The following is a 22,814-nucleotide window of genomic DNA, read 5'->3' as shown; positions in this document are numbered from 1 at the left end:
AAACACGTGCGTAGTTAATGGAGGTAGGATCGAGCGAACGTCTTTAGCTAGCTCGTCGTCATTCAGACAGCTGAGCTAGCAAGCAAGCAACTTCTGTCGCGAAATCATATCAAACTATGATTTTCATTTCAAAACTGTTCAGTGGCGCTTGCAGAGTTATAACCTTAACGTCTGTAAACACAGTCTTTGTGACTGACAAGTCATCAACGCTCGGGAAATTAGGTAACTGAACTGCATTGTGTGTGTGTCCATGTCACTGATGTTGTGTTGTCGCAAATTTAATTGAATGTAGTTTCCCTTAACCAGTTACACTATGCAAAAATATACGTATTTTGAGTGACCTCTAATTCTTAATTAGTACCGCCTACACACACTTCTCTTGGCTCTAATTAAGTAGTATGTGCTCTTCTCTACAGGTAGTCTGGTGTCAGTAGTATTGATTATAATTTTGACTTGTTATTTTGTTATGTTGAATTGAAGTTGTGGTCTCATTTCTGGTGCTCTAACATTCTAACTAAGTCTAATGTATGTCAGTGTCATGTATTTGTATGTGTGCAATCGGGTTAATTAAACCATTTTTTTTATTGGGGGGGGGGGGTTAAAAAAAATTGAAAAAAGGGACTTAATTTTAGCGGTCAGATTTGTCTTTTATAATTGAGAAACCATTGAGTTTATCTGATTAAATGAAAATAAAGTTTTTTTTTTGTTTTTGGAAAAGTTTCCGTATGGCGCCACCACTTTTTCATTCGAAATAAAATAATATAGTATCTAATTTACCTGATTGATATATCCCTTTTTGTAAAAATGAGTGAAAAAGTGGTGGCGCCATACGGAAAGTTATTCTTGTTTTTTTTTATGTGGGAAAAGTACTTAAAGCCATTGGACCCTTTCGGTAAACAGTATTGTCCAAGGCCCACACTTCGTGTATCACAACTTCTATATCAAATAACAAACCTATGAAAATTTAGGCTCAATCAGTCATCGGAGTCGGGAGAAAATAACGGAAAACCCACCCTTGTATCCGCGTGTTTCGCCATGTCATGACATGTGTTCAAAATAAATCCGTAATTCTCGCTATCGAGAATTTATATTGTTTTACTGTTTTCTCAAAAAGTAAAGCATTTCATGGAATAATATTTCAAGAGAAGTCTTTCACCACTATCTTCTGTAAACCCTGTAAGTTATTTGTAAATCTGTGAACTTTTTTCCTGTACCGAAAGGGTTCAATGGCTTTAAAAATGACAATTTTGGACTCGTCCAGGTAAATTTTCAATTCACATGATTTTCAACAAAATTGTATTCATTTTATGACTGGTCTGTCTTTGTTCTTCATTTTCTTAAGGAATTTTGTACTTGCGGCAAGGATGTACTCTGTGTATGGTGGCCCAGAGGAGACATTACACAACAAGTCTGATTCAAGTACGTAGAAACTTCAAGCCTGTGGATTGTGCAACATCATCACTATCTCAACTTAAGGGTCAAAGCTTAGGCAGAAAGTATGGTAAGTTATCAGGCCTGGGATAGAACAAAGGAAATTGCCTCCATCCCATGCCCCCTGCAGCAGATTTCACGAAACAATAGGATTAATCTATCTCGAGTTGAGGAATGAATTAAATGGCAAATTGACCAGGGGTAACATTGGAAGCGCTTTGAAACGCCCTTTGGGTGTGTAAAGTGCTGTATACAAATCAATGATTATTATTATTATTAATGTTTTTTTAATTTGCAATGCAGGTACATCCCAGATTGCGCATCAGAGGGACGCGCACCAGAAGGGAAACCTGCAACAAAGTGAAGGAGAACGTCCGACGCCCACGGAGAGAGTTCCCTCTGTGACATCACAACAGACTCACTCCAAACAGCCAGAAGCCTCGCAGCAATCGCCAAAAACAGTATCGGATTCCTTGCAGGGATCAGCCTCGGCAGAAAGAACAAATAAAGAAACGTCGGAACGGATATTTGACCCTGCGGCCAAGGCGACCTTATCATCCGATTTGGGTAATTTGTCAAGTTCCAAATCGCGACATCCCAAAGCTTCCAGTACGAGTAAGAGCAAATCTAAGAAAACTGCTCCACTCTCGGATAAAACTATCAGCAAGCAGAAAGAAGTGAAGTCAACTAAACCTCGGAAAGGGAAAACAAAACCAACAAAGGCATCATTGAGTACGTCGAGCGAGGAAAAAGCAACAGCAGGGAACCGTGGAACAAAGGATGGTCACCAGGCATGTCAACAGATTACGAGCAGCACAGGAGACATCGTCAAAATCCCAACAGAAATCACGCAGCCACGGGCGAGAAGTAAAGCAAAGTCTGTGAAGAGGAACCAGAGAAACAAGACTGGTAATCAAACAGCATCGAATCTCAGGGACTCAGCCAGTTGTAAGGATAGTCAGCTTAGAAGTCAACAGTCAAGTGAAAACGCAAGTCCCACGCTAAACGAATCTGGGACGGAAAGATTAACATTCTCGCTGCCTAAAAAAATCAGTACAACCAATTCCAGTGTAGACTTAGTGGAAAACAAATCAAGTGCAATAGCAGACAAAACCAGTGCAATCTCCAACAAACCACATCACGCATTAACGATTGATGAACAAACATCGCCAGATTCGTCAAAATTACGTACGGGAGCCGCTCAAGACATTGGAGCGGATGGTTGGCAGCCATCTTCCACAGATGATGCCGTTTCATCCCCCCGAACAATAGAGTTACTGGAGAAGAAAGGCTCTATGCATTTGCCAGGGGTGGTAGCAAAAGAAGGAGATGGGAAGGTGAAACCTGGGAAGGAGAGACGGAGGTGGACAAACGTCGACAGCCCCCAGGCCTACTTGCAGCCCTTCATGGACGTCAGCATATTCTGTGGCATGGTGAGATATTTTTTTTTTGAAACGCCTAGAACACCCCTGTGTTTCCACACCCCTGTGTTCCGACACCCCTGTGTTCCGACACCCCTGTGTTCTGACACCGCTGTGTTCCAACACCCCTGTGTTCCGACACCCCTGTGTTCCGACACCCCTGTGTTCTGACACCCCTGTGTTCTGACACCCCTGTGTTCCAACACCCCTGTGTTCTGACATCCCTGTATTCTGACACCCCTGTGTTCTGACACCCCTGTGTTCCGACACCCCTGTGTTCTGACACCCCTGTGTTCTGACACCCCTGTGTTCTGACATCCCTGTGTTCCGACACCCCTGTGTTCTGACATCCCTGTGTTCTGACACCCCTGTGTTCTGACACCCCTGTGTTACGACACCCCTGTGTTATGACACCCCTGTGTTCTGACATCCCTGTGTTCTGACACCCCTGTGTTCTGACACCCCTGTGTTCCGACACCCCTGTGTTCCGACACCACTGTGTTTCGACACCCCTGTGTTCTGACACCCCTGTGTTCTGACAACCCTGTGTTCTGACACCCCTGTGTTCTGACACCCCTGTGTTCTGACACCCCTGTGTTCTGACACCCCCTGTGTTCTGACACCCCTGTGTTCCGGCACCACTGTGTTTCGACACCCGTGTGTTCTGACACCCCCAACGCACCTGTGTTCCGACTTGATTGATTGTTTGTTTGTTCCCTGTATAGACCGAGGAGGCCCAGAAGCTGTTTGATTCAGCTAGACTCCACAACCAGGAGCTAAACACTGGCCATTACAATACCATGCTGCAAGCTTGGGCAAGAAAGGTAACTTCATTTTGTGTTTTTTTGTTGTGTTCTGTTTGAAAATACCAGTAATTTTGTTTTATTAAAATAATTAGAGGTTTGTTATGAACAATTTCTTTTTGCCACCCCCTTTTGTTTATAGGGAAATCTCAGTCAAGTGAGGGTGCTGTTCTCACAAATGGTCGCCAGCAAGTTGACACCGGATCTTCAGTCGTATGCTGCTGCACTGGAATGCATGGGAAGGTACAAATACAAACCGTTCATCAAATATCCTCCGAAATAGACTACAAGTGTAACACAAGTCTCGTGCATATTTGAACATCGGGACCCACAAAAGTGTGCGAGTTTGTTTTCTTCACCAGCATTCTCCCTTGACAGTGGTTCGCTGGCCAAATGCCAGACTTTAAAGGAACACGTTGCCTTAGATCGGACGAGTTGGTCTATAAAATGTGTTTGTAACCGTTTGTTATAAAATGCATATGGTTGGAAAGATGTTTTAAAAGTAGAATAGAATGGTCCGCACAAGTTTGCCTCGAAACTGCGTGGTTTTCCATTTCCTATGCGAACTAAATGGCCAACCGTGCATGTTTGTGTGGATCATTGTATTCTACTTTTACAACATCTCTACCCATATGCATTTTATAACAAACGGTTGCAAACGCTTTTCAAAGACCAACTCGACCGGTCCAAGGCAACGTGTACCTTTAAAACACCTGAGGACAGTCAAAATTCACTCCAAGTGGCCTGGCTGACTAGTTCAGTGTTGAAAAGCATGTCTTTTCATATAAAGTATGTGTATGGACTAGTGAACAGGCTACTGGACCAGTGAAATGACAAGCTAATCGGTCTTGCGGGCTAGTCACTGAAAAAGTTGGCAAACCCTGTTCACACGTTTAAGCAATCTAAGACCCAAAGTGTTCCCCATAAATGTTTGAATAAGGGAGAGACTTTCATGATCTAATGCTTAATTTGTGTTTGTTGGTGAAAACAAAATCTTTGGTTTTATTTTCTGAAAGCTCACTGATTATAAAGTTCATACTGGGTTAAGGATGAACAGTATTTGAAGTCCCCACATGTCACAATTTCATCAGGTCATTTGATTAGGTCAGTCAGTTGGTTGGTTAGTCGGGTCGATCTCTTTTTGATCCCTCTCATATTCATCAATTTTTTTATTTTTTTTTTTAAACGAACCCTCTTCAGGATGAAAGACATCAACCACAAAACAGTGACCAAGTGTCTGGACCAGATGAAGGTCGACGAACTGACCGTGGAGGACATCTTCCAGAAGTGTACCTTCACCATCGACCAGAGAGAAGTCATCTTGAGCCTACTTGAAGATGTTCAGCCAGGGTTTAAGGCCCCGCCTCCGTTACAGCGCCCTCAATGTAACGTCGGTATCGTGAAGGAGCTGTATACAAAGGGCAGGGTGCCACATCTGGTATGAATTGAATCAAAACTTTTTTAATTGTTTGGCTCGGCTATAGCTTCGTTTGAATCACGTCAAACACATTTTTTCTCAAAAGTGAAAAAAAACTCAAAAACAATCGTGGTGCATTGTATGAGAACTGTCTCTATTTTTACCTTGCTCAGTGATGGTTTGGTTGTGACAAATTTATTTGGAAAAAGAAACCAATCATTCAAAATCAAGTCCTTGATTGGTGGGAAGTCTTAAAGGCAGTGGACACTATTGGTAATTACTCAAAATAATTATTAGAATAAAACCTTTCTTAGTGACGAGTAATGGGGAGAAGTTGATGGTATAAAACGTTGTGAGAAACGGCTCCCTCTGAAGTGACATAGTTTTCGAGAAAGAAGTAATTTTCCACGATTTTGATTTCAAGACCCCAGATTTAGAACTTTGGGTCTCGAAATCAACCATCTAAACGCACACAAATTCGTGTGACATGGGTGTTTTTTTCTTTCATTATTATCTCGCAACTTCGATGACCGATTGAGCACAAATTTTCACAGGTTTGTTATTTTATGCACATGTTGAGATACACCAACTGTGAAGGCTAGTCTTTGACAATTACCAATAGTGTCCACTGCATTTAACAGAAACAAGCTTTTGTCATCAAGACACTTGGGCCATTCAACATTGTTCGAAGTCAAGATTGTGTTTGCTGTAGTACAGAAGAATATTTCTTCGACCCAACTTTCTTCTGCTTTTCTTGATGAAGGGTAAACAGAGTCCTTATCACCAAGGCACTGAGGCCATTCAAAGTCAAGATTGCGTCTGCTGTACTACACTCAGAATATTTGTTTTAACACAACTTCTACTTTTCTTGCAGGATAAACAGAGCCCATATCCAGAGATAATGAGCCAAGACGAGATGCTGAAGAAGCTGGACGAACAAATGAAGATGGAGAAGAGCGAAACGGTTTTGATTCCCTCGATCGAGAAGGAGATGTCAAATAATCAGAGCAAGGTAGGACGTTCATAATTGGTGCGTTTCGTTTAGCTTCCCTGCCGGCGCTCTACCAACTGAGCTATCTAGCCTTATATTGGCGGTGTCCCTAGGGACAGGGACACCGCCAATATAGGGCTAGATAGCTCAGTTGGTAGAGCGCCGGCATGTTAATCCGGAGGTCGTTGGTTCGAATCCCACTCTAGTCAACTCTTTGTTCAACCCCAAAAATCATTTCAAAATGTACCCAGTCAGTTTCCCTTGTGGTTTATATTGATATCGAAAACAAAAGCAAACAGGGTCCTAAAAGCTCTTTTGAGAACTTGTCAGAAAATATTGGCATGAAATATTTGATTCTTAAACCACTTCACGCAAAGAAAAAAAAAAAAAAAAAAAAAAAAGATTTTAGACCTTGAGCAATGATTCTGTTCCTTTTTGTTTTCCGTTTTTTTTTTAGAAAGCTATTTTGGAGCAGCATAAGCAAGAGTGGAGAGAGGCCTTAACCAGAAGCTTCAAATATGAACTAAAAAAACTCCGCAGGGCGAATAATCTAAGACGTGAGTTTAAACAATAATGCTCTTTCCACAGTGGAATCCCTATAGCTCGCTTCTTAAAAATTAACTCACACTTTCCTACAAGGTATACGTGGAGCTCATAATTTTTAAGTATGAAACATTTCTTTACATAGCACCATGTAATGGTTTTACAAGGTGCTGTGTTGAAATATGCTGCCAATCACTGATACGTGCATTTGTGTTAGGACACATGCAGGACCTACGAAGCAAAAATGGTTGAATGTTGAGCTTAAGGACCAGGACTCAAACCCACACTCATCTGATCAGAAACACCAGAGTCCGTTGCTCTTATCCACTCAGGCCACAACACGTCAAGTGATTAAGGTCAAGAACAATTTGAAGATAACTTTTGTATTTGTTTATTATGATTGTGGTGATTGTGCTGTTGACTTTTTCCTCCAGGAGCAACGGTGGGTAAGACAAACTTCTATCCGTTCTTCTCCATCATGGATCCCCACGAGTATGTCAATCTCATGCTGGATGCCCTGCATGAGCTCGCAAACTCCACGGAGGGAAACATGACCGTCTTGCTGTCCAGAGAGCTCGGCTACAGAGTCCAGCGCAAGTATCTTATCCGCAGGAAAATCAAGATGGGTGTAGCTGACAAGGCAAGTTCAGGGCCCAATTTCATGGCTCTGCTAACCGCCAAATTCTGCGCTTACGATCACCATTCTCTGCTTACGTACAAACGCCGAATTTCTGCGCTAGCTATGTAAGCGTAGAATGCCTTGTAACGTGGAGTATGCACGTGCACAAGCCTAAATTCCTCTCTAACCCATGAATTGCGCTTGACGTTAGCGCAGAATTCTTTGTTTCCATAAGCGCTGACTCTTTGCAACTCATTGTGTGTGAATTTTACGAAACAAAGTTTGCAGGAAATAACCATGCTAAGGTATGCTGAAGTACACACGAAAATAAAACACCCGAAGGAATGTGAATGATGTTCAGATCAAAAATAAAGCGTCAACATTTTCTTTTTTATTACATTTTTCCTTAAAGAGACAGGATTTGTAAGGATAAAAAATCATCATTGTCTATTTTTTAGTCTGAAAGCTTACTGATTATGGAGTTCATACTTAAACTATTTATTTCGGTGAAATATCTTCCTCTCAAATGATGTCGTTTCCGAGGAAAGTATATCTGAGAACCTTTATGAAGTGCAACTGCTGATTTTGGTTGTTACACCCAAAATTAGAGACAATGTGTTTACATGCTAGAAACTGTTCATGGTTTTTCACTATTTCCTCCTGTCTTGCCCAATGGACTCAGCCCAAAGGTTCAAATGTTTGGTATTTTCTGTGTATGGTTGATCATACAAAACAATGAATACTGTCTGGCGACTGTTTTGTCAGCTCTACCAATCCTGCCGTCGATTTCATAAAGAGTTCTGACTATTCCTAACTTAGGTCTAGTCTTAGGAGATATTAAAAACTGAAGGCTAGTCCTAACTTGAGATAAGACTAGTCTTAACTTTTTGTGAAATCGACCCCAGTACTATAAAGAGTGCTTTATATGCTTTTCTTTTCAGGTTTTGAAGTTATACAAAGAGTTTGTGAGTCGGAGTCTGAATGTGAAAGCGCTGAATCATCGTGAGTTATGGAAGAGCCTTGAGGACAATATGCCAGAAGGGCCATCATTGGTGAGTATAACTTCAGCTGTCGATTTCACCAAACTGAGGATTTAATTTCTCTCTTAGGATTAATCTTCGTACGAGTTAGGTTCCGAATCCATAGACGTTAGGACGCATTGAACCAATGAGTTACTCGTCCTAACTCGAGATAGGATTTCTCAGCTGTCGATTTTACCAAACTGAGGATTTAATTTCTCTCTTAGGATTAATCTTCGTACGAGTTAGGTTCCGAATCCATAGACGTTAGGACGCATTGAACCAATGAGTTACTCGTCCTAACTCGAGATAGGATTTCTCAGCTGTCGATTTTACCAAACTGAGGATTTAATTTCTCTCTTAGGATTAATCTTTGGACGAGTTAAGTTCCGAATCCAACGACGTTAGGACGCATTGAACCAATGAGTTACTCGTCCTAACTCGAGATAGGATTTCTCAGCTGTCGATTTCACCAAACTGAGGATTTAATTTCTCTCTTAGGATTAATCTTTGGACGAGTTAAGTTCCGAATCCAACGACGTTAGGACGCATTGAACCAATGAGTTACTCGTCCTAACTCGAGATAGGATTTCATCCTAGCGTTTCGTGAAACCGGCGGCAGGGTTCTTTGAAAGATGGGTCCGGTGGTTCTTTTGTGTTCTCAATTCAAAATCTTTGACTGAGAGAAGAATGATGTTCAAAATGTTGAGTTTAATCCTCATAAATGTCTTTCAATCCTGCTGAGTATCACCCACAAAACAGAAGAGATACATCATCTCAGAAAAAAATGTTGATAGAAATGCAGGCCGGGTTTATATTGATAAGGCTTTGATATTGTATGTTTTTTATTTCCACTATTTTGTAAGTTAATATTGAGATTTTTTTATTTTTTTTAATTTTTTTTTAACCACAGGATGCTGATGTGGAAAACTGGCCGGCAAATATCACACTTGGGGTAAGATTCCTTTTGTTAACATCAACAAATTTGTTTTAAGGTTGGTTGTAATTTGGATTTTGTCAAGGTAATGCTGTTTTTATCAAGGAAGAAATTTCATGCTAAGCAAATTTTTGTGCTAAGCAGCTGAATGAAATTGGGGCCAGATGTTTGCATCGTTTTCCTTCTGAATGTATGAGTTTTTAATCAAACTCTGCTGGCAAAGAACGATCTTTGTCTTTGGTGTTGCCAACATCTCAGAACTTGGTTTTCCTTTTTTTCCCCGTAGATTGGAAGTCGTCTGGCAGAAATGATGATCAGGGAAATCAAGATTAACGCGAATATGTCCTTCACCAATAAACCTGAGTAAGTTTTCATTCACAAAGAATTAAAGGGACATTACAGAATTGGTTTTTGCTAACAAAACAGTTGCTGGCAGTGTAAGCACTTTATGTAATCCACCATATACATAAACTGACAAACCTAATAAAATTAATAATAATAAGCCTTGAAATGCGCACATATCCACCCTGCTGGGTGTTCAAGGCGCAGTAAAACCAAAAACTAAACAAAAACAAAACACAACACAAAGAAAAACAGACACAACAAAATAAGTCATTTAAAACCTGTGACATAAGATAAGTTTTGAGAAGAGACTTGAGTTTTGCGGTACAGAGACCAGATCGAAGATTAAGTGGTAGAGAGTTCCAGATGCGTGGCGGGGCTGAAGAAAAAGACCTGTCACCCCATGAGTGTCGAGACTTGGGTTCAATGAGGAGAAGCATAGAACATGATCGAAGATTCCTTGATGGAGTGTAAACTTGAAGCAGTTCAGAAAGATAGTGGGGAGCCTTGCCATTAAGAGCTTTGTGGACAATGAGCATCAGCTTGAAGATGATTCGTTGAGAGATAGGGAGCCAGTGTAGTTGTTTCAGAATGGGGGTGATAGAACAGGAACTTCTAGACAGTGTCACAAGAAGTTTGAGATCGATCAGCCATCTGGGTCACGAGAAAACAGTGACATTGGGCCAAGAGCGTGAGTCTGGCTGCTCTTAACCACTCGGCCACGACACGTTGTATTTGCAGAAGGAGTCTTTATGGGTTTCCTTTTCTTCCCCAACATAGGAAGATGATCCCAGCTCTATATCACATGTACACCTACAGAGGTTTCAAGCAAGTTGGCTACATTAAGGTCAGTACCAAGACTTGAGGAAAAAAACAAACACTTTCAATCAGTCCGCGGTCATATACAATATTTGTATTTGTAAATTGTTATTCCATTTGGCTTTTACTTTGTCATGCTTGTTTACTTTATGGTTTTCTTGAATGATTTTCTTCAATGATCAATTTCAAAATGTTTATGCTTTCTTAATTCATATCTCTTTAACAAATATTTGTTTGTCGAAGGACGTTTTGTTTCTATCCTATGATTTGTTTCCGTTCCCACATAGCCTCATCCATCCCTTGTTGAGCTGCTGCAACACGTGAAAGGGATTGAGATGCCATTTGATAGTAACCTACTCCCAATGGTCAGTCCGCCCATTCCATGGTGCTCCGTCAAGTTTGGAGCTTTCCCGCTTAGCACAAGTGAGTAATAATTTTAGTTCATAAATACCCCAGACAGTTTGGCTATTCCTATTGGTGGAGAGCGCATCACATGTTTAAACGGTTGATGATGACCAGCTGGAGCTGTTTATACCCGGTGTTTGCGGATAGCATTCGTACGGGTTAGCGCACAACCTCGTTCCCCGGGGTGATTGATCTCGCCGTATCATTAGGCCATGGATACGAGGATGCATACTATGCACACAATTGCATATCCGAAAACTGTCTCATAAAAATGCACAACATGTACAGAGCTCAGGTAAGTTTTTCCTACTTCAATCTTAAATGACTGTTTGAGACCTAGCTTGCAGGGTTGTGGACTTGGGATCGAGCCTGCCGCTTTTAAACAGCCGTTTAAGACCTCGTCAGAACTGAGAAGTTTATCCAGTAAAAAAACAATCTACCGAATAATATTTTCATAACATTTGGTTTTAATAGCTAAAATTATGCGCTGCAAAGATGGCACCCCACAGCACCAGTCCTTACTGCAGAAGACAAAGTCCGCTGAACTCTATCCCGTGCTCGACTCTCTCAACCAGCTAGCCTCTACGCCATGGATCATCAATAAGCCTGTAAGCATAAACAATCAACAAGTAAATAAACAACTCAAAATAAAGACAAAATTTACCGTAGCTTTTGTTGGCTATGCGACCTCATAAAGACCAAGGAGTGGTTTGTATTGTGGCTTGATTAACTAATGTGTTTTTGTGTGATGGCTCTTTAAAAGAGAAAGTTTTCCTTTGGTTTTTGGAAACGTTGAAGGACAAGGTGCCCCTTGGCCTCCTTGGATAACCGTCCCCATTCAAGTTTGTTTGTAGCTAATTGCTCTCCCTCTCAGAGTGGAATTTGGACGTCTTCATGGACTAGATCCTTCCAGCGCAACGGCTGGCATCCACGTTGACCTGGGGCTGATTTCATAAAGCAAGAAAAATTGTCAGTATAACCATAGTAAAGTGATCACACTCTACTTAGCAACTATGATTGATTTGCAGTAATGATCAATCTCAGCTCTTTGTGAAAGCGGCCCCTGGTGTGATGAAATCATTGTAGTAGGCCTGCTCTTGTTTGCCTTACCTACAGTCTTTGCGTTCTTTGACATATGTTTTTTTTTTTTTTTTTAATTCTTCAGATTTTAGACGTGATCATCAACGTCTTCCAGAAAGGTGGGAGTCCGGAGCTAGACATTGCTCAGCCGCCATCTGTGGTTGAACCCATCCCCAAGCCGACTGGGTAATCTTGATTATTATCGTTTATCAGTTCACGTCTGCGGTCACAATAATGGGAAAAACTCAGTACTTACGAAACCAGGGAATTCTGCGCTTACGGCAAGCGTATTTCAGAGAATTTGTACTTGTGCATGCGCGTACTAAACGTTACTAGGCATTCTTTGCTTACATAGCTAGCGCAGATATTCGGCGCTTGCACAGTAAGCGGAGAATGGTGATCATCAGCGCAGAATTTTGCAGTAAGCGGAGCCATGAAATTGGGACCAGGTTAACCTTAACTGCCTGAAATGTTTTGTAATGGTTTCTTCGGACTAATCTTACCTCACATTGCCAAAGGTCACATGATCACCATGTGTTGTACAGCAAGCCTTGAATTTCAACTTTGAGAGGGAAAGGCCATTTTGATTTTGCTAAGTGTAGTTTCATTGGAGGCAACAGAGGCCCCAGGCAATGCCAATTCTCAGAATTTAATATTTTTAACGGCTGTTTTTATATTCTCTTCTAACAAAACAAATGCACAAACTGTAGGGAGCTGACCCAGAATGACCTGGCGAAGATTCAGCAACAGAGGGCGCTGTTACGCAAGAAGCAAGCCGAGATGCACAGCCTAAGGATGGATGCATTGTATAAGTTCTCTATCGCAGACAAGGTGAGTTTACGATTGAAATTCAAAAAACGGCCTCGCCCAAACTGCACACCTTCAAACGTGCATCCTGTAGTGCGAGTATTCTTTGCTTAATAGCCTACTTGACTAGTGTAGACATTCTGTGCTTAACCTGTCCTTAAGCGTAGAATGGTTACTGTAAGCGCATAACTCTGCAGAGCCACAGAATTGGGCCCAGTGCCTGATTTCTTAGCTCTTAAGCAGAAAATTTGCTGCTCGGCAAAAGTAAACAGAATACCAGTCACAGGGTACATATGACATGATTTTTTAGCTGGTTACCTTATTCTGGTAAGCACACAATTTTTTGCTTAGCTACTTTTCATGCTTAAACAGCTCTATGAATGTGGAGGTTACCGATTTTCACTGACCATTTGGTTTTCTTTGTTCAGTACCGAAATGACATCTTCTGGTTTCCACACAACATGGACTTCCGTGGCCGGGTCTACCCATGCCCGCCCCACTTCAATCACATGGGCAGCGACGTCACACGGAGCATCTTAATGTTCGCCGAGGGACTACCCCTGGGTCCCGCTGGACTCGACTGGCTTAAGATTCACCTGGTTAATCTGACCGGTCACAAGAAGAGGTATTAGCGCTGTCTCTGTTTGTTTTGTCTCTGTTTGTTTCCATCTTCTTGTAAACCCTGCAACAGTCCAGGAGTGGATTTCTCAATGAGTGTAGACTAGTCTTATCTCGAGTTAGGACAAGTTAACTTAGGACCAGCCTTGAGTCTTGAAAACTCTAGGTGAAATTGAACCCTTGGCCCAGTTTCATAAAGCCTGTAAGCACAAAAACTTGCTCAGCTTAAACAACTTTTGCTTAGCAAAAAGAGGTTTACCAGCCAGGATATTGTACAGTTAGCATTGCTGTAACGGGTACCCACGATCATTTCTTGCTAAGGCAAGAAACTTGCCAAACAGAATTTTCTGCCGAAACAACTTTATGAAATTGGGCCCCGACTAAAAAAAAGTTCTCTTGGATTCGTCTTCAACACAGTTTGTCGCAAAGTTAGCAAACAAAACCTTGATAACAAATATTTTGCATAAGAACATTTCAAACACATAAAAAAAGATAATCAGTGACTGCTTGATGTTATTAATCCCAGGTGCTCATTGCCCGAGAGATTAGCCTATGCAAATGAGATATTGCCGGAGATCAAGGACTCGGCAGAAAATCCCTTGGAGGGAAAGGGTTGGTGGAAGGGCGCCGAGGACAAGTGGCAGGCCCTCGCTTGTTGCATTGAGATCACCAACGCCCTGAAGCACCCAGACCCCAGTGGCTTCATAAGCCACCTGCCTGTACATCAGGTAGGTAATCAACTGCGGCTTTTGGCTAAGGCTCTGGCTCCCATGGCAATTTTTGAAAGTGTAGAGTTTCGATTCGGGATTTCAAACAAGTTTTTTAAAGATTTTGTTATTCAAGTTCGCTCAAAACAAGGCTAAAAAAGCCACTAAAGGTAAAGGGCTAAAGGGAGAAAACATAGAATTGCAGAAACTCAGTGGAGCTGAAGGTAGGTATTGATATTCCCCTGAAAAGATGGCAGATCATAGGCGGAAGGTGTAGAAGCCAAAGCCAAAGCTCATCAGGCTTGGACCTTAAGAGAAACCACATGGTCAAAAACCACAATAAAACCACAAAAGCAAATCCAAAAAGCTTGAACAGACACTGGCGGCCAGGCCGGCCGAAAAAGTACATTTGACCATATTGATTGTTCTTGTATTTTACCCTGATGGGTTGTTGTTGATTTTGTTTTTCTCCCAGGATGGATCGTGTAACGGTCTTCAGCACTACGCGGCCTTAGGTAGGGATGTCATCGGCTCCCACCAAGTCAACCTCTGTCCCACGGATGTCCCACAGGACGTGTACAGCGGAGTCGCTCAAATGGTAATAGCTTGACCTGATGGTCAAAGGTCTTAAGTTCAAACAGCTGCTTCAGTGAAAAATAACGCTGACAGATTTCTGCTAAGCAAAAATATGCAGGTTACCAGTCAGAAACTGTCCTTGTGGAAGGGTCTTTTGGCTGGTAACCTTGTTCTGATGAGTATAATTTTCAGGCACAGAATATTTAGCAATTTTTTCCATCCAGATTTATAAGGTCATTTTTCTTGTTTGTACTCTTTTATTTGCAATTTTTTCAATGTTTTTAAATTAGTATTAGTTTTGGACAATGTCAATTTTATTTAAAGCACCTGTGAGCATTTTTCTTTTTAATGGTTATGGTGCTACTATTATTCTTCTTCTTGTAATTATTTGCTCATGAACTCAATGAATTGAAATCAAATGAGTTTATAATTCATTCAATTATTCTTATTTGCTGACTAACAAACTGAAATGAAAACAAATGAATTTATACAATATCGCTTCGGGATGTATTTGTAGGTTGAAGAGATTTGCAAGAGAGATGCAGAGAATGGCAATCCCCAAGCCAAGCTGTTAACCGGTCACATTCAACGCAAGGTATGTAAAACTAAGAAGACTCGGACAAGTCTATTAATCAGACTTTCTAAACGGTTCACAAGTCAAATTTTCCAATTTCATGTTATAGCTAATTTTTAAATTTTTGCAAATTTGTTATGCAAGTCGCCAGACACACAAGGCCTGAAGGCCACTTCAAGGTGTGGGCTACAAATCAACAAATTTTTCCAGGGGACGTTGCCACCTACTGTGGGAGCCTAAAGCAAGGTCGAGTTCAAAGAGGTCCAGGTCACCTGACTTATGTGGACCTACTAATAAGGGACACTGGGTTTGTGACAGCTGGAGAAATATCTACATGCATGAGGGACAGGGAGATCTGGGGACAACTCAGTCGTAACATCATTGACCGAGGACACCACCCGAAATATAAGAATGGTCCTACAGTAGGAAACAGTTGGAGAAATATCTACATGCATGAGGGACAGGGAGATCTGGGGGCAACTTAGTCGTAACATCATTGACCGAGGATCCCACACTTGAAATCGAAGGAGAAGATTTTGCTCTGGAGTTGTTTATGTGACAGGCAGCCAGTGGAGTTTTTAACATTTTAAATGTTTTATATTTTGTGTAGGTTGTGAAGCAGACCGTTATGACGGTGGTTTACGGCGTAACGATGTACGGCGGGAAGTGGCAGATCCACAAGCAGCTGAGTGAGGTACCATCAGAGGTACGGCTTTATGCAGCCGGCTACCTGGCGAGAAATGTCTTCAAGAGCCTTCGGGAGATGTTCACGAAAACCAGAGAGATTCAGGTAAAATCCTCGTAAAATGGAAATGCTTGAATTTGATAGATTGAGGAAGGGCTCTAAGGTCAAACTTGGTCCAGAGATCAGGCTGTGTGAGGCTTGCTACCTGGCGTGACATGTCTTCAAAATCCTTCGGGAGATGTTCACGAAAACCAGAGAGATTTGGGTATCAATTCCCCAGAATAATGTGTTGTAAATGGAAATGCTTGAGTTTGGCCTAAACTTTTTTTTGTGACTTGCCTGGAGGAACTAGTTGGCTTGTCATTAAACTAGTCCATCACCTTTTTAAATGAAATAGGGAAGCCTTTCAACACTGAAGTAGCCCGCCGGACCACTTGGCGAGGATTTTGGCCGGTCCTCCGGTGTTTCAACTGGTATCTGGCCAACGGACAACTGTTACGGGAGAACACTGCTGATATAGAAAAAAACACTTTTCCAACGTTCAAGATTTAACCATTTTGTACAAATGTCTGTTCTTTCATCATATTTTGTATCTTGTATTATTTGCGTTGTTTTTGTGATAGCTTTTGCTCTTGATCAATTCCATCTTTGTACATACTTTTGTATATGTTTGTGTGAATGTAGTTTTGCTAGTTTGTATTTTTACTTAGAGTAATGATTGGTTATTTCGTATTAAACTGACTAGATTTTAATTTCTTTCCTTTTTTTCTTATTGTTATTTTTTGTAAGCATGTCGTTTTTAGTGTTTTTTAGTGAAAAATTTGTGTAGGCCTACAGATAATTTTTGTAGTTCATTCCTAAATGTTTATGATGTTTGATCAAAATAACATTGATTTTGACCTTCAGCCTGCCAAACAAATTCTTAATGAAATGTTCAGGCACACTTGCTTTGTTTGTGTAGTTAAAGGCACTGAACACTATTGGTAATTACTCAAAATAATTGTGTAAATAATTACTCAAAATAATTGCACCATCACAGCTTGGCTTAAAGACAGTGGACACTATTGGTCATTGTCAAAGACCAGTCTTCGCACTTGATGTATCTCAACATATGCATAAAATAACAGACCTGTGAAAGTTTGAGCTCAATCGGTCCTTGAAGATGCGAGATAATAATGAAAGAAAAAAACCCATTGTCACCCGAGTTGTGTGCTTTCTGATGCTTGATTTCGAGAGGTCTCGAAATCAAATTCATGGAAAATTACTTCTTTCTCGAAATCTACGTCACTTTAGAGGGAGCCGTTTCTCACAATGTTTTATACCATCAACCTCTCCCCATTACTCGTCACCAAGAAAGGTTTTATGCCAACAATTTTGAGTAAGTGTCCACTGCCTTTAATGGATCGGTCTATTACCAAAGGTGTCCTGTGCCCTCGTTCGCACCATCATAGGTTGGCTAAATGTTTGTGGTTCCTTTCGTAGGATTGGTTGACTGATTGTGCGTGGTTGATCTCCAAGGCGGGTCAGACAGTGGAGTGGGTAACCCCCCTGGGCTTGCCGGTCATCCAGCCCTACCACAAGAAGAACATGAAGGTCATTAACCATGCTGACCATGTCATGTACCACACTGACCGCTCCAATACAGACGAGTAAGTCCAGCTGGCCCAATTTCATAGAGCTGCTAAGCATAAAAATTTGCTTAGCATGAAATTTTTGCCGCGATAAAAGCAGGATTACCAACCAAATTTCCACGTGATTTTCAGGATAAGCAAACAACAGACGAGTACCAGTAACAAGCACTATGCAACAAATGTAAATTTGGCTGGTAATCCTGTTTTTATCAAGGAAGAAATTATGTTTTTTACCAGAAGTCGTTAATATGAAAACAAACAAAATTGATGCCGAGAGGGTAAACCTTTTCATCCTTCTTTTTTTTTTAAATGTCTTTTTTTCAGGTTACCGGATACCATGAAGCAGAAGAACGCCTTCCCACCAAACTTCATCCACTCCTTGGACTCAACTCACATGATGCTAACGTCTCTCAATTGTCACCACGAGGGCATTGCTTACGCCTCTGTGCATGACTGTTTCTGGACACATGCTGCCTCCATCAATGTCATGAACAGAGTAAGGGAAAACAGAATCCGACTGTCTATTTTCACCAAACTCTTAGGACTTAGGACAAGTAAAATTCCGTATCCGAAGATGCTTCGTGAAATCGGCTGCAGCGCCCTCAATGAGATCAAAGGAAGACCCATCATAGACCTTTTTTCGCAAATACCCTATTGCGATAAGGGCCCAATTTAATGGCACTGCTTACCATTGGCCTACTAGAAAAATTATTCGTCTTGAAACACTACTTGTATGTAGTTTTTTTTACTTAACTGTAAGCTCTCATTCTTGTTGGGAAACAAGGAACAAGAATTAGCTATTGACCTTTGTCATGCTGCCTCCATCCTGGTCTTGTTCCTAGTATCGAATAACAATAATGAATGCTTATAATCCTTTTGCAAATAGATACCAGGCTATTTTGTTCTTAAAGTCTAGGTTTGGTAAAATTTATATCAATGGGAGAAATTAAAGATGGCTGCACCATGATAAAGGTCTATTACAAACTGCTTACCAATCAAATATGAGTTGTGGTATAGATGCAAACAAGCGGTCATTGTGTTCAACTTTGACCCTTGCAGTGTCTTTCTCAAAGGCTGAAATTTTGATTTTGATTTTGATTTTGATTTTGATTTTTTGCTTAGATATGCAGAGAGCAGTTTGTGAGATTGCACAGCGAACCGATCCTGAACAATCTAGCTGAGTTCATGATGGAGAAGTATGGTGACCTGTGAGTACCCCTTTTCCCTCCAGTTTGTTGGGATGCATTCTGTAGAAACTTGACTGGAAAAGAGACTAAACCGTAGATTGATGGATAGATAAAACTTTATTATCCAACACGAGGAAATTCATGTGGCTTTTTGAAAGTATAACAACATAAAATACATAGAACACTTCAGGCAATAGTCCTGTGAACAAAAAATATCACAGGCATATTTACTCGGGTGGGATTCGAACCCACAATCCTTTGTTATGGTACTGCAAACGATTTAATAGATGTTAAACTTGCATATTATTATTATTCTTATTAATTTAACCAATATACAAATTACCGTTTATAGGAACCATAGAAGACACCTAGAAGAGTTTCTCATCTTCTTTCTTTTATTTACCCGATATACAGAATGATCTCCCAAGGTGCCAAGGTACAGAAGGAAAACCCACAACTCAAAGTCATAGGTGACTACATCAAACAAGTTCCTGAGAAAGGAGATTTTGATCTAAAAAATGTCTTGAAGTCCACTTTCTTCTTCAGCTGAAAATGGAAAGACAGCAAGAACAATAATCTTGGACTGGTGAGGTCTGCATCAAACAGGTTCCTGAGAAAGGAGATTTTGATCTCAAAAATTTCTTGAAGTCGACTTTCTTCTTCAGCTGAAGATGGAAAGTGGCAAAGAACAATAATCTCGGACTGGTGGGGTTTGCATCAAACAGGTTCCTGAGAAAGGAGACTTTTATCTCAAAAATGTCTTGAAGTCAACTTTCTTCTTCAAGAAAAATGACTGGTGCGTCAAAAGGAAGATTGACTGCATTCAGCACATATTGCAGGCTGGCATAGTTTATAAATCACTCTAAACTACAGTGGATGATATTGAATGGTCAGACAGTAGGAGGGTTGACTGTGTGCCGTGTAGATGCATTCGCCAAGTGATAACAGTTTATTCTAAACTACAGTGGATGATATTGAATGGTCAGACAGTAGGAGGGTTGACTGTGTGCCGTGTAGATGCATTCGCCAAGCGATAACAGTTTATTCTAAACTACAGCGGATGATATTGAATGGTCAGACAGTAGGAGGGTTGACTTTCTGTGTAGATGCATGCCAAGTGATAACAGTTTATTCTAAACTACAGCAGATGATATTGAATGGTCAGACAGTAGGAGGGTCGACTGTACTGTGTAGATGAATTCACATGCTACCATTATAGGCTGGCATTGTAATCTGGACGCATGTACAAAACAAACCTTGGTGGATGATATTGAATGGTCAGATAGTCCGAGGGTTAAGATTGTGCTTTTTTGTGCTTACAAAACGGACAAACTTTTTAAAAGAAAAATTACTGCATATCTTTTATCAAATTAGCAACAAAAGTAGTCTCTGATAAGGACAAAATAAACGACAACAAGACGTGAAGTTTCAAAGTTAAAGACAGCTTTTATTTATACATCTTTACATCAATCATTATACAGGTCACTTCTACTCAAACAAACAGAAGAAGACAGAAACGCGGACTGTTGAAGCCCAAATTAAAAAATAAAGAAGTGCAACTTGGTAGAAAAATTTGTCGGAGTATGTCATTTCCTCGCTCTACATCTCATATGGTATCTTACACGTGCACCGGAACAAAACATTTGTTAATTTTTAGTATTTACATAGGTTGCTTCTTTCTTATAAAGAAGGAATTTTTTTATTTAATAATAATTATTACAATCAAGAAGACGGGTTTTGGTTTGTCATATAATGTGAGATTTACTGTACAGTTAAAGATATATACACTATGTTTAACCAATTTGTATAGTAAAAATAAGATATTCTATGAAAATAATGTGCAACCCCAAAAAAAGCTCACAGCCTAGAGAGTAGCGAGAAGGGAGTTGCAGGCACCGATTGTGAGCAATGCCATATAGTGTGTGTATATTGGCTGGTAACCTGTGGCCCTACGGCCAAATTAATAAAGCCTGTATGCGGAGGAGTACTGCGCACAAATGGACAGTTTCAAAGTCATTAACACAGCTTACCGTAAGCAAAACAAAAGGCACACTTGCTTGCCCAAAGACTTGTGGACAAGTCGTTAAATGTCTGTCGCGGTGATAGCGTTCCGACTTTATTCCGAATCTCCCCGGTATTCTTGCAAGACTGTTGGCCTCGTGAGACTACTGCTCTCACGACTACGGTCCAAGTAGAAGTGGGCAACCAGCAGTGCGCGCGAGAGCAGTGATCTGGTCTCGCGAGAGCACTGCCACAACTCGACTATCTCACCGCGGCAGACCATTAACGACTTCTACACAAGTCTATCCTGCCCACGGTTCTTGTAACGCAACAATGCAAAGCCACTGTGAACAACGACAATTCAGAGGTTAGCTAGGAATGCTCGTTTGTGTGCAGGCACACTAACAATTTCTGCTAACACAGAAATTCCGTGTAAGCGCAGAATTCTGCAGTAAGCAATGCCATAAAATTCAGTTCCTGCTCTCCCAGTTTGATACCATTAGTAGAGCTGGATACGTCACATAAAACAAAAATCTACATACTTGACATCTATAAAGGAGGAATTATTTTGAAGAGATAGAAAATTTTGCGAGATATTCTGGCCTCGTTTAAGTCGTAGCGTCCACCAGCTGCGAAATGTTTTCATGTCGATAATTTGTAATTGCCACTTTGAAGTAAAACTTGCTTGTTCAAATACAAACAGTTTACATGTTTAAACTTTGTGGAAAGTTCTTTCTGATTCTGGTATTGTTAAATAACTTTCTGATCTGGTACAAATTTTATGGAATTTTATCCCAAATTTGAGCCCTGTGGATGAGGACAGGTTTAGTAATTGTAGAAAAAAAATGGAAGGAATTTTCTACCTGGACGTCCTATCTATGACGATTAAACTAATTAATGTTAATATTCCTACTCACTGCAAACAAATCATATTCTTCTCCCAGGTTTTGAATTTCATCTTTGAGAGGGCATGGTCTTTTAAATTTAACAAAGGGCACTTGCATTACTGAATCTCTAAAGTTTATAGGAAAAAGGGAAAAACATCTTGACCTGATGCTTCACGGAGGCAACAGAAGCAAATGCCTCAATGAAAAAAATATCACAGGCATATGACTCGGGTGGAATTCGAACCCACGACCCTTGCAACTCTAGAGATTGCCCGGTAGCTAGAGGCAGTTTGAATCCTATATCCCCGATGCAAGTTTAACATCTATAACACAATCTCTAATTAGGGTACAAAAAGGACACCATAGCTTTATAAAATAAAATGCATGCCTCAGGGCCGTAACGTCAAGAGAGGCCGTCATAAACAAGCAATAAATACACACAAAAACTCTGGTTTATAAATCTAATATTGCTGTCACTAGTGATTAGGCTTGTTGAGTAGGAGTGAAAGTACTCGATTCGAGGCTTGTGGTGACAATAGGTGGCAGCAAACTTACCAGGTCAACCCGTTGTTCACAGGAAATATGCGCATGCTCGGCACGAATTTCAACAATGGAAGTTTACCCACCATTGTGAATAACCTCGCCATTCAATGACCTTTTGCTCGCACCGCATTGATTTGTATTGTGACATCACATCTCGCTCTGTATTTCAATTTATGCATGATTCAGTTGCACACTCACGTTTCAACTACTCTTCAGATTTTGGGGCGACTCCCCGTAGACAACTTAAAAACCATGTATACATACGTACACAAAAATAAACACTTGCCAGACATTGCCTTCTTAAAGCCATTGGACCCTTTTGGTAAACAGTGTTGTCCAAGGCCCACACTTTGTGTACCACAACTTCTATATCAAATAACAAACCTGTGAAAATCTAGGCTCAATCGGTCATCGGAGTCGGGAGAAAACAATGGAAAAACCCACCCTTGTTTCCGCGCATTTCGCCGTGTAATGACATGTGTTTAAATAAAATCCGTAATTCTCGTTAACGAGAATTTATATTGTTTTGCTGTTTTCTCAAAAAGTAAAGCATTTCATGGAATAATATTTCAAGAGAAGTCTTTCACCATTGCCTTCTGTAAACCCTGTAAGTTATTTGTAAATCTGTGAACTTTTATTTGTTTTTCTGAACCGAAAGGGTCCAATGGCTTCAAAGGGTCGGCGTACTTTTTGTAGTACACAAAACACAATGGGAGGCACTCGTGGGAGGCACTCGTGGGAGACGTGGCTCGTGGGGGCCAGCGGCGCTCC

At 40.8% G+C, this 22,814-nt stretch overlaps 1 protein-coding gene and 1 non-coding gene across 2 annotated transcripts; both read left to right on the top strand.

The window, feature by feature from the left end:
* The first annotated feature begins 34 nt into the window (after window positions 1-34).
* On the top strand, window positions 35-21,543 carry LOC117302280 (DNA-directed RNA polymerase, mitochondrial-like). The gene is made up of 26 exons (XM_033786146.1): window positions 35-222; window positions 1,343-1,501; window positions 1,735-2,864; window positions 3,578-3,676; window positions 3,798-3,898; window positions 4,856-5,093; window positions 5,947-6,084; window positions 6,521-6,620; window positions 7,041-7,246; window positions 8,167-8,277; window positions 9,158-9,199; window positions 9,468-9,544; window positions 10,304-10,370; window positions 10,630-10,765; window positions 11,222-11,355; window positions 11,913-12,013; window positions 12,538-12,658; window positions 13,063-13,259; window positions 13,779-13,980; window positions 14,435-14,557; window positions 15,053-15,130; window positions 15,720-15,899; window positions 17,277-17,443; window positions 17,750-17,921; window positions 18,548-18,633; window positions 19,027-21,543. The coding sequence occupies exons 1-26, from the start codon at window positions 117-119 to the stop codon at window positions 19,160-19,162; spliced, it is 4,407 nt and encodes a 1,468-aa protein (XP_033642037.1). The 5' UTR covers window positions 35-116; the 3' UTR covers window positions 19,163-21,543.
* On the top strand, window positions 6,200-6,272 carry Trnan-guu. The gene has a single exon. It is a non-coding gene; the product is annotated as a tRNA-Asn (tRNA).
* Window positions 21,544-22,814: the final 1,271 nt, after the last annotated feature.

This window comes from Asterias rubens, chromosome 18 (genome assembly GCF_902459465.1).
Source record: "Asterias rubens chromosome 18, eAstRub1.3, whole genome shotgun sequence".
Taxonomy (NCBI): Eukaryota; Metazoa; Echinodermata; class Asteroidea; order Forcipulatida; family Asteriidae; genus Asterias; species Asterias rubens.
This window is presented reverse-complemented; position numbering and strand designations above follow the sequence as displayed.

Bases quoted from the DNA above. Each gene is read 5' to 3' on its own strand.
- LOC117302280 (XM_033786146.1), top strand. From the start codon at position 117: ATGATTTTCATTTCAAAACTGTTCAGTGGCGCTTGCAGAGTTATAACC. The intron at 7,247-8,166 runs GCAAGTTCAGGG...TTTTCTTTTCAG, and splicing joins AGATGGGTGTAGCTGACAAG to GTTTTGAAGTTATACAAAGA. The intron at 8,278-9,157 runs GTGAGTATAACT...TTTTAACCACAG, and splicing joins TGCCAGAAGGGCCATCATTG to GATGCTGATGTGGAAAACTG.